Genomic DNA, 16,550 nt, shown 5'->3' on the forward strand with positions numbered 1-16,550 from the left:
TCGAAAAGGAAACGCAGCCAAATGCCTATAATTGCAGGTTGGGGCTCACATGGACCCAGACCTAGATGTGAGTCTACACTCCACCTGCACTGGCCCTCAGTGCTGTTTTGACCTGTTATTTTGACACTTTTAATCTTTCAGCTGATTGGCCACAGATCCCAGTGTTCAAACGCAAGGTGCCGAGAGAAAAATGCTGAGAAGCCCTGGTCTGAGTCCCTCTCCCACCCTCAGAGACTAGCCAGCTGAACTGAGGCGTCTTAGGGGTTTAAGTCATCATTCCTGCCCATGTAGCCAGTCGGCATGGACGGGATACAGATGGCACACCCGCGTGAAGAGGACAGTCACTCCTCCCTGACCTGGGCTACCCAGCCTTCACGCCTATCTGCTGCAAGGGACCTTCCCACCCAGGAAAGGGGAAAAGAAAACGCCAGTCCCCCACTCCCCTGCCTCCCTTGCAGCCAGGGCTCAGTCATATGACCCAAGCTGGCCAATCAGGCCCTAGTCCTCACCTCTTACCATGTCAGTCATGTGACCCAGGCTGGCCAATCAGGCCCTAGTCCTCACTTCCCAGCAGCACCCCCTCGGCAGGTGGAACTCAGTCATGTGACCCAGGCTGGCCAATCACGCCCTAGTCCTCACTGATCCCAGCAGCCTCCTTGGCTCAGTCATGTGACCTAGTCTGGCCAGTCACTCTCTAGCCCTCACTTCCCAGCACCCCCTTGGCAGCTAGGGCTCAGTCATGTGACCCAATCTAGCCAATCAGGCCCTAGCCCTTACTTCCCAGCCTCCCTTGGTAGGCGGGGCTCAGTCATGTGACACAGGCTCGCCAATCAAATGCGGCCACACATGCGTCCGAAGCACGAGGAGTGGCGAGAGGCCGGCTTCTCGCCCTCCGGGTTATTTTCCACCCGCCTGACGTCCTCCCATTGAGCGCTCTATACGCTTAACTGTAGCAGTTGGTGTCTGCTGTTTACAACTAAGGCTTCTGCCACACACACACACACACACACATACATCCCGGCCCTGTCCCCGGAGAGCGCGGACCTGGACCCCTCGGGGCCCACACCGGCCTGCTCCAGCCGTCCTCTCCCGGGGAGGAGCCGGCGGGGCCCGGCGGCTCTCACTAACGGTAGTCCGCCCGCAGGAGCGCGCGGGCCGGGGAGGGAGCGCTGGGAGGAGACCGCCGTCCACAGCGGCGCGGCCCTCCGGACGCGCGGCGGCGGCGCGGCGGGTAAGTGGATCGACACTGCCAGCGTTTCTTTGCGCGGTGACAGTTCTGAGGGTGCCTTACTTTACGTGTGATTCTTCACCTACACTCCGGTCACGCTGGGAAGCGAACACCGCAGGAGAGTCCCATTTTACAGCTGAGCAAGTGGGGGGGGGCCAGAGAGACCATTTGTGTAAATGAAGGGGCTGGGCCAGGAGCAGGAGGCCTCAGCGTCCTCGTGCTCTCCTAGCTGGTGAGGGAAGGAAGTTGGGAGGAGATGAGGAGGAGGAACCAGTGTGTCAGGAGCAGAAAACTGCAGGTTCAAGGGAATATCTGCCATTGAAAATAAACAATGCTTAACTGAGGCAGCCTGGGTCTGGCGCTCCTCTGCCGCACCCCGCGGCGCCCAGGTGTCTGCATTGCTCACGGGCCCCCAGCAAGATGGCAGCAGCAATGCTGTCACCCCTCCCACACACACACACATGGTCACGTGCCGAGGAAGGAGGGGCCTGCTTCTGGGAGACGCCCTAGAAGCTCCAGCAGGTCTTTTCCTCACAGCTCCTTGCCGTTACTCAGTCACAGGCTCCTTCCTGAACCTTCAATGCCAAGGGCAAGGGGTGACAGTATTGTCTTAGAGAGGCACAAGGAATTGCAGCCGGGTCTGAAGGTGGGGACCCCTCACTATAAATCACGTGGAGGAGTACATAGACGAACAAAACTGGGGCTCCTGAGCAAGGAAGAAGAGAGCAAGTGGATGGTGTCCTTTTCCCAGACCAAACTCCAGGCAAATTCTGGTCTGTCACCCAGACCTGGGCAGTTTGCTTATTTATATGTTGCTGAGTCTCCGTTTCTTCATTTGGATAATGGGAATGATGCTCTTAGAAGGTGGGTAAATGAGTTGTTAGGTCCTCAACAGCTGTGCGTTTCTTCACAGTGAGTTTTTTCGCAGTTAGGAAGACACCTTGTCGTCCATGTGATACACACGTGCCTCCCCGCACACTAAGTCCCCCTCAGCCTTTGCCGTCGTTCGTGCACTTAGTGAGCCAAAGCCTGGCTCTGTTTCTTCCAGACTCCGAAGGCTTGCTCCCTCCTGGCCCTCTGGCTCATCTTGGTCTCCATTCAGCGAATGTTACAGCCACTCTCGGGGTTATTCACCTGATAAAGGGTTCAAAAAGAGGTTGAATGTGAGGGCAAACTCTGGAACATCTCCATTGCTCCAGGATTCATTGCCCCCCACCCCACTCACACATTCATTCATTTGGTTATTCATTCAGCAGATATTCCTTGAGGACCACCTCCATGCTAGGGAGTAAATTGGACAACTAGTTGGCTGCTGTTAGGTTGAGTCTTTATGGGAAACACAGGCTTTTCCTATAACATCTTCGGCATTTTTGAAGTGTTCGTATCTGAAATGAAACAGAAATTGTAAGCCTCATTTAGAGAATGATCCCCTCCCTCCCACGCAGCTCAGGCGAGGCGTCAGATGACTCTCACATTTCCCAGCCGCCCGGCACCTGTAGGTCAAGCCCAAGAACTCAGTGGAAGCAAAGGAAAGTGTCTTCACACTGTGCTAACAGTGGTTTTGAATGGAAATAATCTTGACTGTAAAAGCATCATGGTTGAATTTCACACTAGAGAAAGGAAGACTGACTTTAACCTCAAAAGGAGGAAGACCATAATCGTCACCAAAAAAAGAGAAAAAAAGCAAATCCTCCAAACCAGAAAGCCCGGGTCGCAGGCTGTCCGGGAAGCGTGTCAGGAATTTTTCCATGGAAAGACACATTCCTGACCCCAGGATGGCCGAGGGCTTGGCTTTCAGACAGCTTGAGCTGAGTGGGAATGGGAGCGGGGGAAGTGCCAGCGAAGACGGGCTGGCAGAAGCGAGGCAGGAGGAAGTGGCTTTTGAGTTGCCGAACCTCACAGCCAGCTGAGAAGCAGAAACCGAACCACACCGGGTACAGAGCTATTTTCAACCTTGGGGTTTTTCACCCCTGTCCCCAGTGTTCTGGGCAGGGTAGCTCCCATATATCACCAACAGAGCCCTGGACTCAGGACGGGAGAGAAGGCAAGTCGGAGAAGCAAAGGCAGGAGGATGTCCCTGCAGGGCCACGTCCCTGCCCGGGAACCTCAGCCCCTTGACAGCCTCTCAGCCTTGGTGTCCTTACGGAGGTTCTGGATCCATTTCCTCTTGCTGCTGTAACGAATGACCGCAAACTTAGGGGCTTAAAACCGCACACATCCATTCTCTCACAGTCAGGAGGGTGGAAGTCTGAAATGGGTCTCACTGGGCTAGCATCCAGGCATCGCAGGGCTGGTTCCTTCTCGAGGCTCCAGGGGACGACCCGTTTCCTTTTCCAGTCTCTGAAGGCGCTGCTTTCCTTGGCTCCATCTTCATAGTCAACAGGGTGGCATCTTCCAGTATCTCACTCTGACCCTCCTGCCTTCCCTCGTAAGGACCCTTGTGATGACAGGGGTCCACCTGGGTAATCCAGGACCATCTCTGCATCTCAAGGTCTTTAACCTATTCACATCTGCAAAGTCCTTTTTGCCGTGAAGGTCGCTAGGATGTGGACGTTCTGGGGGACATTATCCCGCCTTCAACCAGTTCCTTCTCTCTTGAACTTTCTAAGCGTCTGGGTAAGAGAAGTCTTCTGTGAAGCTCACTGCCAGTTACAACTCATATTCTAGTATCACTAATACTTAGCTGGTGGCTAATATTCATGGTTGCCTTCCATCCCCCCAGTTACTGCAGTGCCCCATCCAAACCGCCAGTGTCCCCTGAGTTGGGTCCTACCCACATCTCCCGTCCACAGACGAGGACGGTACGGGTTGGGCTGTGGGGTGGTAACTGTTCTGTCCATGGGCACTTGGACGTGAACAGCCAACGTGGGTGAGGGAGCCCACCTCCTGCCCGAGCCCAAGCCGTTGACCACATCCGTCACAGCCACTCTGGTGTCAGAGGCGGGAACTGTGCTTATCTCACTGAGTAACAGGGATCAAAGGTCTGCGGAGCAAGTTCAGGGCTCACTCACTCACCGCTGGTGGGAGTGTGGAGTTTGGAAGGCAGCTGGGCGGTTTTCTCGCACAGCCCCACGTAGTCTTAACCGCCGAGTTGGCAGCTGCGCTGGGTGTCCACAAGGGTACCTGTGTGCAGGTGCTGTAGCAGCTTTACCAGCAGTGCAGTCTGGGGGCACAGAGGTTACTAACGTGCCACCAGTGAGCATCGCAATGCCACCCGAGCTCTTGGATGAGGACAGTCCAGGCAGCGGGTGGCACTCCCCACATGGCAGGCGAGTGAAGCCAGACAAGGAGGAAAGCAAGCTATAGGTTCTGTTGCCGGACGTCCCAAAACAGGCGTGTGTTCAGGGGCTGCTTGGGAGTAAAAGCATAAAGGAAATCAGGGAAGCAGTTACCTTGACCCTGAAAGTCAAGACAGTGCTGTCCTTCCGTCCCATCACCCCATTGGGAGAAAGGACGCCAGCTGGACACACACGGACAGGACCAGCCAAGCCCAGGCAGTGAGGGCGTGTCTTCCCGCTTGTGCTGCAGCATCCAAAGCTCCTCAGCAAATCAGAACTCTGTGGCTTCACACCCATTTGCTAGACGAGAAAACTGAGGGTCAGAGAGGTTACACAGTCACAGATGTGGCAGAAGTGGGGCAGAGCCCCTGGTCTGTGGGCAGGGATCCAAAAGGCAGGTGCTGCTGACCTCTGGTGCTGGCAGGTTACACCCAAGGGGGAGGGAAGTGACCCCAGCTCGCTTCACAATCAGGAAACGAAAGGCGCAGTTGACGGAATTACCTTGAGTTTCAGGACGTCGGAGTCCCACACCTTCGTCCGAGACTTCCGAAAAGCAGGTTCATCTTGAGTAAAGCCTTGTCTTGGCTGACAGCCTTGCAGCCTTGGCTGGGCCGAGCAGGTGCAGTGTCTGGAATCTGCTGTTTCCCTCCAGCTGCACAAAGGCCCTGGTTCGCCTCCAGAGACTCAGACGGGCCCCCATCTCCCACCCACTCTGAGCCCAAGTGCCTCCCCACGGGACACCCCAGTCCTCCTCCTCCTTCAGGGGTCCACCAGTCCCCCTGCCCCGGGTTGCTTTCCGCTTCCATCCTCTGAGACCCCAGTGCCAAGACCCAGCCAGCACGGGGCTTATGTGGTGCCTTAGGTCTAGGAAGCGTTTATGGCCCCGTTCCCGTGGGTCTGAGAGCATTTGCTCATCTCTCCAAGGACTATTATTTGAGCACGTGCGGTACACTGAGACTTGATAGTGGGCAAGGCAGACACCTCCCCCCGCCGCAGGGCTTCTCCCATCAGCGCTGCCGATGTTGGGGGCAGACAGTCCTAGCTGGGAGCGGGCTGGCGGTGCACTGCTGGGCACTGAGTGGCACCCTGGCCTCTCCCCACTAGACACCAGTCACACCCACCTCCCCAGTGGTGACAACCAAAGATGTCTGTAGGCATGGCCAAGTGTCCCTGAGGGGCACAGTCACCCTGGTAAAGAGGATGAGGGCACTGACTAAACCGTGACAAGAGGAACGTGTAATTACCTGCCAGACTCCCATCAGACCCCAGTCCTCCAGCCCCGGGAGAAGAAGGTGGCCCAGAGGTGCCCCCAGCCTTGCTCACACTCACAAGGAGGCGGTACCAGGGTCCTCGCGTGGCCTCTGGTCCTGCCCTGTTGGTGCTGCGTGGGGAGATGTGGTAGAGGCAGGGGTGTCATCGACGTGTGCAGGCTTTAGGGGCCCTCTCCCCCAGGAACGTCGAAATCCCCGAGAGGGTTCCCTCAGAGATTAGGCTGTGAAATCCACGCCTGGTGTCACGAAGGAGAAGTGTCCGAACGAGCCCAGGCCAGCAAGGCGTGAGGGTGTGTCAGCCCCAGGAATGGGCCGAACCGGCACAGGCCAGCGCCGCCGCCCGCGCTGCCGAGGGCGGCCCGGCTGAGCGCGCAGCTGCCCGGAGCGCGGCCGTCAGGCGGCGGGTGCGCCGGCGCTGGGCTCCCAGCTCGCGTCTCAGCCCTGCCTTGCCGTCGTTAGCTGGCCTCCCCCGGCCCCAGTGTCGTCCTCTGCAGGATGCAGGGAACCAGACTCCCTGTCTCACAGGTGTGAGGATGATCAAGTGCCAGCCAGACGCCGTGGGGCGTTGGCAAAGGCACCCACCTCCTCGGGGTGGGGTTCTAAGGTGGAGCTTGCAGACTGCTCTGTAAACTCTAAAGACCAGGCAGCACACGTGTCAGGCTTTGGGGGCCGTGTGGCAGCTGCTCAGCTCTGTCATTAAGTGTGACGGCAGCCACAGACAGTGTGTAAACAACGAGCCTGCCCGGGTTCCAATAAAACTTTATTTACAGCAACAGACGGGGCTGCATTCACCAGATTTGCTGACACCTGGTCTAAGGCCACCAGAAGAGAGAGCACGGGATCTGGGACAGGCAGCAGCAGAGCTGTCATCACCCAAAGGGACAGGGGAGGGAGTGGTTACTGGGGCCAGGAACAGTCATGTAGAGTCCACTGCCCTGGGAGGGACATGGCTGACTCGGGCCTGCAGGGAGAAGACCACGGTGTGAGCGCCCTGACCTCTCGCCTCCCTCTCGTCTCCTGCTGGGGTCCCACTGGCTGCGCTCAGCCAGAGGCCAGAGGCGGGGAGCCTGGTAGTAGTCCACGGCGCCCAGCCTCCCGGAGATCGAGCAGGGTGGACTCTGGGGGCAGTGGAGACACCCAGCGTGATGGGCTTAGAACAGTGTGTGCCCAGGCCGATTCTCGCTCAGAACCAAACTGCCTCCCTATTCAGCTTCACACCCAGTACTCAGTCTCCCAGACTGCTGCCCACGTCACCTGCTCCTGAATGACCTCAGTGAATTCTCCCAGCAACGTCATGAGATCAGGGCAGTGGATCCTCACAGCATCCACGTGAAGTGGGAATGATGGACAGTTCATAGCCAAGGACACTGAAATTCAGAGGAGGGAGGTCATTGCCCAGTGTCTCACAGCGAATCAGCAGCGGCAGCAGGCTTTGAACCCAGCTTCGCAGCCCATATATGTGGCCCTTGCATCAGCCTGTGCTGGACTTGGGTAAAAATTCAGGCACTTCTCCCAACTGGTTTACCCCATTCTCCTCTCCAGCCTCTGCCCCCTCCCCTCGAGCCCTGCCTTTGGACTACTGAGCCTGCAGCCCACCGGTTTGGCTTCCAGGGGTCCCTGCCTCTGTCCTGTGACCCTGTCTGGCCCAGTGATGCAACAGCCCCAGCTAGCCTTGCAGTTGAAATGTTCTGAAATGTACAGTAGACCAAGCCATCTGCTTCCTCCAAACATTGCCTTCTGCCTCTGCCGGGACCCAGAGCAAACGTGCAGGGACAGCAAAGCAACAGTCACTTTATTTCTGGCTTCAGGATTTCTAACTGGCCTGGATTGCTCAATGCACGCTTCAGACAGGAGCAGGGGGTCAGAGGAAGGGCTTCTGCAGAAGCTGCAGGAAGCAAACTCCTGAGGGGAGAGAGAACCTCCATCTGTTAAATGCACTGTGATTTGCCCCCCAAAACTTAACGAAAACAGGCAGAGCCCCTCCCTCTTGTGTTTCTCTGAGACAGTTTTATTTTCAAGATTCTTTGTTCTTTTTAACACTCTGGTCCTCGTAATGGAATACCGAGGTCAGGGAAGGGGTGACTGTATGTACCGGACACTCCGTGTGCACGTGTAGCCCGTAAACAGCCAGGAACCGTGCGGCTTAGTCTCAGAAATGCCCCTCTTTTTTGAAGGTTTTTTAAATGAAGTACAGTCGGTTTACAATGCTGTGTTCGTTTCTGGTGTGCACTGCGATGTTTCTGTCATACTTATAAATACATGCATTCATTTTCATATTATTTTTTATTAAAGGTTATTACAAGAGATTGAATATAGTTCCCTGTGCTGCATGGTGCAAACTTGTAGTCTACCTATTTTTTATATATTACATATTATCTGCAAATCTCAAACTCCTAATTTCTCTCTTCCCACCCCCTTTCCCCCTTGGTAACCATAAGTTTGTTTTTTATGACTCTGAGTCTGTTTCTCTTTTATGAACAAGTTCATTTGTATCATTTTTTTTTTGGTTAAACATATGAGTGATAATATATGGTATTTTCCTTTCTCTTTCTGGCTTACTTCACTTAGAACGATGATCTCTAGGTCCATGCATGTTGCTGCAAATGGCATTATTTTGTTTTTTATGGCTGAGTAGTATTCTGTTATATAAATATACCACAGCTTCTTTATCCAGTCATTTGTTGATGGACATTTAAGTTGCTTCCGTGTCTCGGCTGTAGTATACAGTGCTACTGTGACCACTGGGGTGCAGGTGTCTTTTTGAATTAAGGTTCCCTCTGGATATACGCCCAGGAGTGGGATTGCTGGGTCATAGCCTAAGTCTATTTTTAGTTTTTTGAGGAAAGTCCATACTGTCTTCAGTAATGGCTGCACTAAATGACATTGCCACCAGCAGTGTGGGAGGGCTCCCTTCTCTGCACAGCCTCTCCAGCATTTATCATTCATGGACTTTTGAATGATGGCCATTCTGACTGGTGTGAGGTGAAACCTCATTATAGTTTGGATTTGCATTTCTCTGATAATTAGTGATATGGAGCATGTGTGTGTTTTCATTGGAGAATTGCTTGTTTAGGTCTTCCGCCGAATTCTGGACTGGGTGGTTTGCTTTGTGTTACTAAGTTGTATGAATTGTTTATATATTCTGGATATTAAGCCTTTGTCAGTCACATCATCTGCAAATATTTTCTCCCATTCCAAAGGCTGTTGTTTTATTTTGCCTATGGTTTTGTTTGTTTGTTTGTTGTTGTTTTGCTGTGCAATAGCTTACAGGTTAAGTCCCATTTGTGTATTTTTGCCCTTAATTTCTGTTGCCTCAGTAGACTGCCCTAGGAGAACATTGCAAAGATTTGCGTCAGAAAATCTTTTGCCTGTGTTATCTCCTAGGAGTTTTATCGTGTCTTGTCTTATATTAAGTCTTTAAGCCATTTTGAGTTTACTTTTGTGTATGGCATGAGGGAGTGTTCCAGCTTCATTGATTTACATGCAAATGTCCAGTTTTCCCAACACCACTTGCTGAAGAGACTGTCTTTTCTCCATTGCATATTCTTGCCTCCTTTGGTGAAGATTAATTGACCATAGGTCTGTGGATTTATTTCTGGGCTCTCTGTTCTGTTGCAATGATCCATTTGTCTGGTTTTATGCCAGCCCCACAGCATTTTGATTTTGTGCCTCTGTGCTATTGCAGGGAGTCCAGGAGTGGTATGCCTCCAGCTTTGTTCTTTTTCTTCTTCGTTGCTTTTGCAGTTCTGAGTCTTTTGTGGTTCCACAGAAATTTTAGGTATTTATTCTAGTTCTGTGAAAAATGTCCTGGATAATTTGATGGGGATCACATTAAATCTGTAGGTTGCTTTGGGTGGCACGGCCATGTTTGGAATACTGATTCTTCAATCCTGGAGCACCAGGTATCTTTCCTTTCTTTAAATCACCTTTAATTTTCTTAATCAATGTTTTATAATTCTTTGTGGAATTCTTCGTGGAATACTTACCCCACCTCCTTAGTACGGTTTATTCCTAAGTACTTAATTATTTCTGATGCAATTTTAAAAGGGATTTTTTTAAATTTCCTTTTTGTGATAAGTGACCATCACTCAGAAAGCAATTGTTGAAATATCTTAATTTTGTTAACGATGTTTTTAAAATACAAAGAGTGAAGGCTGCTTGTTTTCTGGAATGTCTCATGAGATCCGTTCCCACAATACAAGATCCCAGAAGCTAACTGTGCAGAGGAGGGTCAGCACCTCAAAACTTAGTTCACATCTAGGACCCTAGTGGCATTTTCTAGAACCCCAGTTAGACTGAAGCAGCTTGTCCCTGAATTCTTTCCCCTGCAGACGAAAGCCCTCCTCAGCCCCCTCCTCTCCCTCTGAGGTGGCTGCGAGAACTCGAGCAGGAAGGATTGTCAGCTGTCTGCATAAGGGTCTTGAAGTCTAGGGGGAAGCAGACTTTGTCACGTGTCCACATTTGGCCCTGATCCACAGGACACAAATGGACTTGCTTGTAAACACAATTCCTAGCTGCCGTGTGTGGGAATGAATGTGACTCACTTCCAAGAAACCAGCGATTCGCCTGCCTGCTGCGTTTCCCCGGGCTGTCAGCCAGCCGGGGAGCTTAATCAATGCTGTGCGAGCTTGTCCAAAGGCCTCGCAGACCGAGCTGTTCCCCCAGGACACAAAGGGCAGCAGACCTGTGCCTCAGTCTCTTCGCCTGCAAGCGGAGTAAGAACGGTCCCGGGCTGGGTCCGCCGCCCTGCAGTCGGTCAGTCTGTCCTGGGTGGTCCGGGGGCGCATCCCATGAAGCCATCCCCTTGACCCTTTCAGACCAGGCCCCTGGCGTCCCCGCTGTATCCCTGAAGCCCAGCACGTGTGCGTGCGTGGAAGGAGACACTCCCCTGTCACGGGCAGCCCTCCCACGGGGCTCTTCCAGCAGCTTCCAGGGGCTGAGCGCCAGCCTCCTGCTTTCTCCCTCCAGCTGGCTCACAGAAACCCAAACGTGATCTTAAAACCCCTCAGGTTTTGTAAAAACAAGATGTGCCCCCACATTTTCTCCAAAGAATTCTGTATGATCTGCCAGTCCCCATACCTTTCTGCTTTTGTTCTGGGAATGGGTGAAAAAGAGCCAAAAGCCCTTCCAGGTGAGGCGCAGCATCGTTTAGCATTTCCCTCTTTAAAGAACCTAGAATCTGCTGAAAATAAGATACTTGACAGTGACTTAAAAAAAAAAGGCACACATCAGCTTTAGAAAAGCATTTTAATAAAAGTAAAAGAGATCAATAAACATCTATAATGGATACAAAAAATAAATATTCACTCAGCATATTAGAGATGTGCGCTTAACATGGATTTGCGCCACGCACTAAAGCCCACTGTTATCGGGCAAAACCTCAGGAACAGGTACGTCATCCTTAACGTAAGGCTGGCTTTGCTGGCTCGAGAGCAAGTCGCTTTTACTGGCATTATCATATTCCCATGTGAATTCAAACACAGCTGAAGAACACACAGGGCTGAGCCTTGCTGCAGCCGCACCTCCAGCCCCTCTGCAGGAGTGGCAGTGGGAAGGATAAACGGGCATCCTTTATTCTTTGGCTTTTCAGATTTTAAATCAGGGACTCTTACAGCTACAAGGCCACCATGTTGGCTGAGCTGGGGCAACCCTCTCCCCCAAACCCCAACTTCTCCCACTTCTCCAAATGAGGGCTGACTGCAAGATTCTGGGCCAGGGCTGGCATTGAACCAGGCTGGGAGAAAAAGTAGAGAAAAAATTCTCTCCACCCGAGGCGGGAGAGAAGCAGACAGACCCTCGCCAACCCACCAGGAGTCTACACCGACTGTGGCACTGACTCAGCCTAATCCACAGACTATGAGGAGCAGCGAGCCTGCAGGCCCTCAGCCCTCGCCTGCCCCGGGGCGTCGTACAGACTGACAAGAGGCCCCGATCTAGCAGGTAAGACATTTTGTTTTTCAGAGAAAAATGTCCTGGTGCTTTTTAACCGTGCAAGTTACAACGTGTGTTACACCGCACATCGGAAGGCCAGTGGGGTGACGTGACCCGGTTAGCCAAGCCGCTGTTGCAGGCTTCTGCCCAGCTTTTGATTAGTTCCATGATTTAGGGTAAACATCTGTACACAGCTTTGGGTAGTAGTTGCATCTTACTTGCTGCTAAATAGGGTAAGTTCTTCCAGGGCTGAAACTGGGACGTCCATTGGAATCCCAGCGTCCCACTCTGAAGGGTGGGAGCCGGTGCGCCCCAGGGCGCGCTACGGCTGGGGCCCAGTGAGCGGGGAGAGGACAGCGCAGTGTGGCCAGGCCGCTGGGGCTGGGCCCGAGGTGCCCACCACTGGCCCGGGAAGGGGCTGACTGAATCTAAGGCACAATCAACATGCTTGTACAATCTGCAATTATTTTTTGAGCTTGTGGTCTATATCTGGCCCACTTTATCAAAAAAATGTTTTTTTAAGCAGTTTACAACAGGACAATTAACTTAAAATAGGTCAGTTAAAAGTACAAATATTTTTAAAACTGGTCGAAATCATTTAGAAGAGAGGGAGAGGTATAATTACAGAAATGAAAACATAAATTTAGCTCTCAGCTTCCTTAAGGCGAAAGGAAAAGCCTTCCCTGTGTGAAGATGAAAACACACCAGCTCACCTGGCGATGGAAATGGTCTCCTGGCGCCAAATTCTAGGCAGAATGTACAGTCTTCTAACAGTCCAAGAGTTTTGCTTTCACTTATTAAAGGGAGCCTAGTATCCAAGTATTTTTAAATCCTATTAACATGCTTAAAAGTAAAAAGACACTTCACATTGAATCAAGCATTTGAAATCATAAGTCTATAGCTCTAACCAAAGGTGATCTTCCAGTCCATATTTCTTTACTGGAAACAGCTATTTGCCAGTAAAATTGAATGCCAAATCTCTGGAAATATCAAGTTTCTCAAAATGCTGAAAGAATCATAGCAACTAATGATAGGGGGAAACGCAGGAAATAAATGTCTTGGTTACAGGTTACAGTCAGAGCATCCAAACCACTTGGTGTGAGTTTCCACGTGTAGGTCTGCATTTCAGAAGTGGGTCTCGGCTGTGTTTCCCTGTCACGTCCTCAGAGGACACCCTCACCAGATTAAGGGCAGAGGGAAGCGTTCCACCCAGGCCGAGTGGTCCACCTCCTTAAATAATTACGATAGTAATTGCAATAAGGTAAAGGCTAGATGCGGGTGGAGTGACCGAGAGAGAGACTTAAACTGTGATCTGTTGGTTTTCTCTGAAAAAAGGTCTCTGGTGTGAGGCACAAATATCTGGAAACATCCGGAAGACCTGGTCTGGCTGGGGCTCTTCGGGGGCCTGCATCATGGAGCCTGCGCTGCAGCTCTTCCCTGCTTCCTCCACCAGCTGCCGGACATAGAGCTGCTCAACCTGGAGGGACAGTGCACAAGGCCAGACTTGGAGGTGTGAAGTGAGGTAAGGCTTTCTCTGATTACCCCAGTCCAAAGCTATCATTCAGAACCTCCACGTGAGTCCCAAGTGAACCCAGAATAGGCAGATGGAAAGAAAGAGCAAGCAGTATTCCTGCAAAGACTCCTATGAGTACTCTCCCCAGATTGTTCTGTTCTGGCTGAGGTCCAGAATTCCACCATTAGAGTTTCATTCCTTTGACTAGAGTTAAGGGCTAGCAAAGCCCTAATCAGTCACTTAGACCTTAAGACAACTGAAAAGGTGGACTCTTTCTGAAAAAGAGGTTTTGATTTTTTTAAAAAACCAAACAGAAAAGAGTGGAAACACATAGATTGTGAGAGTCCCAGAATTGGAGAAGAGGGCTCAGAGGTAAAAAGAACCTATGTCCCCCACGTGAAGGTCTCACCAAGGCCTGCCTCTGCACACAGTAGAGTCCCCAGTCCTGGCCACCTGTTCTCCAGACCAAGTATGAACTGGGTCCAGATGTGCAGGCGGCAAGATCTGGCCACAAGCCCTGCAGCTGCCCGTTCTTACCTGCACGAGAATGAGCTTGGAGCGCAAGGGGGTCATATCTGGAAACTCCTCTCCGAAGCACAGCACTGCCCTGCCGTCAGGGAGCCGGCCCTGGTGGCTGTAGAACTGCTGCAGCTCTGTGAAGACACCAGGGGAGGGGGTGGCGTCCCCAGCTCAGGACCCTCTTTGACACCAGGGGAGGGGGCGGCGTCCCCAGCTCAGGACCCTCTTTGACACCAGGGGAGGGGGCGACGTCCCTAGCTCAGGACCCTCTTTGACACCAGGGGAGGGGGTGGCATCCCAGCCTCACGACCCGCTCTGGCAGGTAGACGCCTCAGGGCTTTCGCACCTGAGCTCACACACACCACTTTGCCCACCTTTCCAGGGCCTCCTCCAGGAAGCCCCCAGGAGTGCACTAGCCAGGTGGTAGGAGAGGCCTGAAACCAGCTCCAGCTGCTGCCGTTACAGGGAGAGGAGCAAAGAGCTTTGGGGGCACAGGGGAGGGAGCCAGCTGGCAGCTTTGACTGGAGCCAGGCTGACTGCTGTCACGTTTTGACCTTCCAGGAGAAACTCGCAGGACGGGGTCCAAGCCACACACCTCACAGAGCAGCCTCGGCCACCGGCAGCACTTCCGCGCACGGGTGTGGTCCCAGCACTCAGCGCGTCCACCATGCAGGGACCGCGCCAGATGCCGGAGGTGGGGCCTGCGGCTGCGTTTCTAACTGGCTCCCAGGGCGTGGGGACAGCCCACCACAGAGCAGCGGGCGCTCACTTCCTAAATCCTCCGTCGGCTGCGTGAGGCAGCGACCAGCACACTGCACACGCGGGCAAGGGAGGGTCCCCCCGGCGCCCGGCCAGGACGTGCCCGCGCTCCAGGGGCGGAGGACACGCGGGAGCAGGCGGGGCCCTCCAGGCTGGGGGCAGCGCGGCCGGCGGTACGGACCTCGGAAGAACTGGCTGGTGTCGAAGACCTTGACCACCTCGTCGCGCTCCAGCTTGTTGGGCCCGTCCCGGCCCAGCGCGGCGTTGCCGCTGTAGAAGACGCGGCCCTGGCACAGCCGCTTGACCAGCAGGCCCTGGCGGCTGCTGTGCAGGAGCACGCCGCGCTCCAGGTGCCCGAACAGCTTCCGAGTCACCTGCCTCTGCCGCTCGCTGGGGATGGCGTCCGCAGGCGGGAAGCGCACCAGCTCCAGGCCCTCGGGCCCGTACAGCTTGCCACCAGGCAGGCCAGGCTGGCTCAGGGACAGGCGGCAGCCGTCGGGACAGGTGGTGGTGGTCTGGCCCACCAGCTTCCCCCCGTAGTAAAAGCTGATGACCATCTGGGAGAAGGCTGTGGGAAGATGAGGACAGGTCAGCAGGACCCTTCTGTGCAAACATCCAGAGCCTGCCTTTCTCCCAAACTCAGGGGCTGGCTTTTTGGGGGCTGTGGTAGTGACCGCCCCTCCTGCTGTAGGACAGCTTGGGCTCAGAGAAGGTTCGAGGGCCTGAGCAATGACCTGCACACCCAATGGCAGAGCAGCAGCAACTCACCAAGGCCACCAGGCAGCCCCGGTCAGCTCTCCCTGCGGCCCACAGCAACCCCATCCTGCTCCCGTCCCAGGCGCTCGCCCCCCGCGGGCGGCCCTGCTGGGACGGTCTGACCACAGGGGCAGCACGGCGAAGATCCCAGGAGTGCGGACTCCAAAGCTCGGGGAGCAGGGCAGGCGGCCCCACCACTCTGTACCCAGTCTTCCCATCGGCAGAGTGGGGACAATGGCACCCGCACCTCTGCGTGAGGGGGCCGAGCGCCCATCTTTGTGTTGGGCACATGGGGGCACCGCACAGGCGGCTGTTAGACACATTGGGAAAACAGACAAAAGAGGAGCTACAGAGTGCGTCCCGGCCTTCCAGCGTGGGCCAGAAGCCGGAGCTCTGGACCTATTAGCACATTTAAGCCTCACAACGACCCCGATGGAGAGACTTCATAACTGCACCATTTCCCAGGTCAGGAACCTGAGGTGTAGACAGGTGAAGGCCCTGGCAACACAACTGCTAGTGGGGGGGGGGGCACCTGGATTCACCCCGCCTGGCGGGGCCATGCTCTTCGGCACCGAGCCACACCACCAGCTCCAAACATCGCCTCCGCCCCGATCACCTCGGCTCTGTACAGCCGAGAGTGCACGCTGGCGGCCACAGGGCGTCTGCACCTGCCCGCGCAGTGAGGTGTGTTAACTTGCACTTGTCTCCAGCATTTTATGTGGCCGGGAGCACGGATGGGACAGCCTGGGGCCAGAGCCTGGCTCTGCCGCCCATGAGGTACGCGACCCAAGGCTTCTGATAATAATGGCACCTACCTAGAGGTGGTGGAGCAAGGAGACGAGGCCACGAAGGTCCCAGCAGTGACCCCGGCACCTAGCTAGCCAGCGTGCGTTTATGTCAGCCACCACCATCACCCCCAGCACCATGGCCACCAAGACCACCATCAACACCATCATTATTCTCGTTGTCATTATAAAGTTGGGTTTGGGAGAGAGTAACGGAAACTGACACCAGGGACATTCGTTGGCCAGTTGCGCTCCTCCCAGAAAGCTGTAATAATAACACCGCGTCACAAGCTCGGAGGTGGTGGTCATTACTCTTCCCGCTTCATAGATCAGGCGCCTGAGGTTCCAGGTGGTTCAGTTACTCCCCCTGGGGCCACACAGGAGGGGCGGAGCTGGTCTGTCCCCATACTCTTTCTCCCCCTAGTTACGCCTGTAAAGAGCTCTTTGAATGTATTTGTTGGCCGAACCCAAGAAGAGCCTCAAAAAGACCAGCCACGTGCTAACTCCCAA

General features: G+C 54.0%; 1 protein-coding gene across 5 annotated transcripts in view; it reads right to left on the bottom strand.

Moving 5' to 3' along the window:
- Window positions 1-11,005: 11,005 nt before the first annotated feature.
- IRF8 (interferon regulatory factor 8) overlaps window positions 11,006-16,550 on the bottom strand; it is a 51,352-nt gene continuing 45,807 nt past the window's right edge. For all 5 annotated transcript variants that reach the window (XM_031436613.2, XM_031436614.2, XM_031436615.2 and 2 more), the window contains 3 exons: window positions 14,681-15,067; window positions 13,759-13,874; window positions 11,006-13,185 (listed from right to left, as the gene is read on the bottom strand). In XM_031436613.2, the coding sequence (XP_031292473.1) occupies window positions 13,009-13,185; window positions 13,759-13,874; window positions 14,681-15,067 (680 nt within the window). In that variant the 3' untranslated portion in view covers window positions 11,006-13,008. The remainder of the gene's footprint in view (window positions 13,186-13,758; window positions 13,875-14,680; window positions 15,068-16,550) is intronic.

Source organism: Camelus dromedarius, chromosome 23 (genome assembly GCF_036321535.1).
Source record: "Camelus dromedarius isolate mCamDro1 chromosome 23, mCamDro1.pat, whole genome shotgun sequence".
Taxonomy (NCBI): Eukaryota; Metazoa; Chordata; class Mammalia; order Artiodactyla; family Camelidae; genus Camelus; species Camelus dromedarius.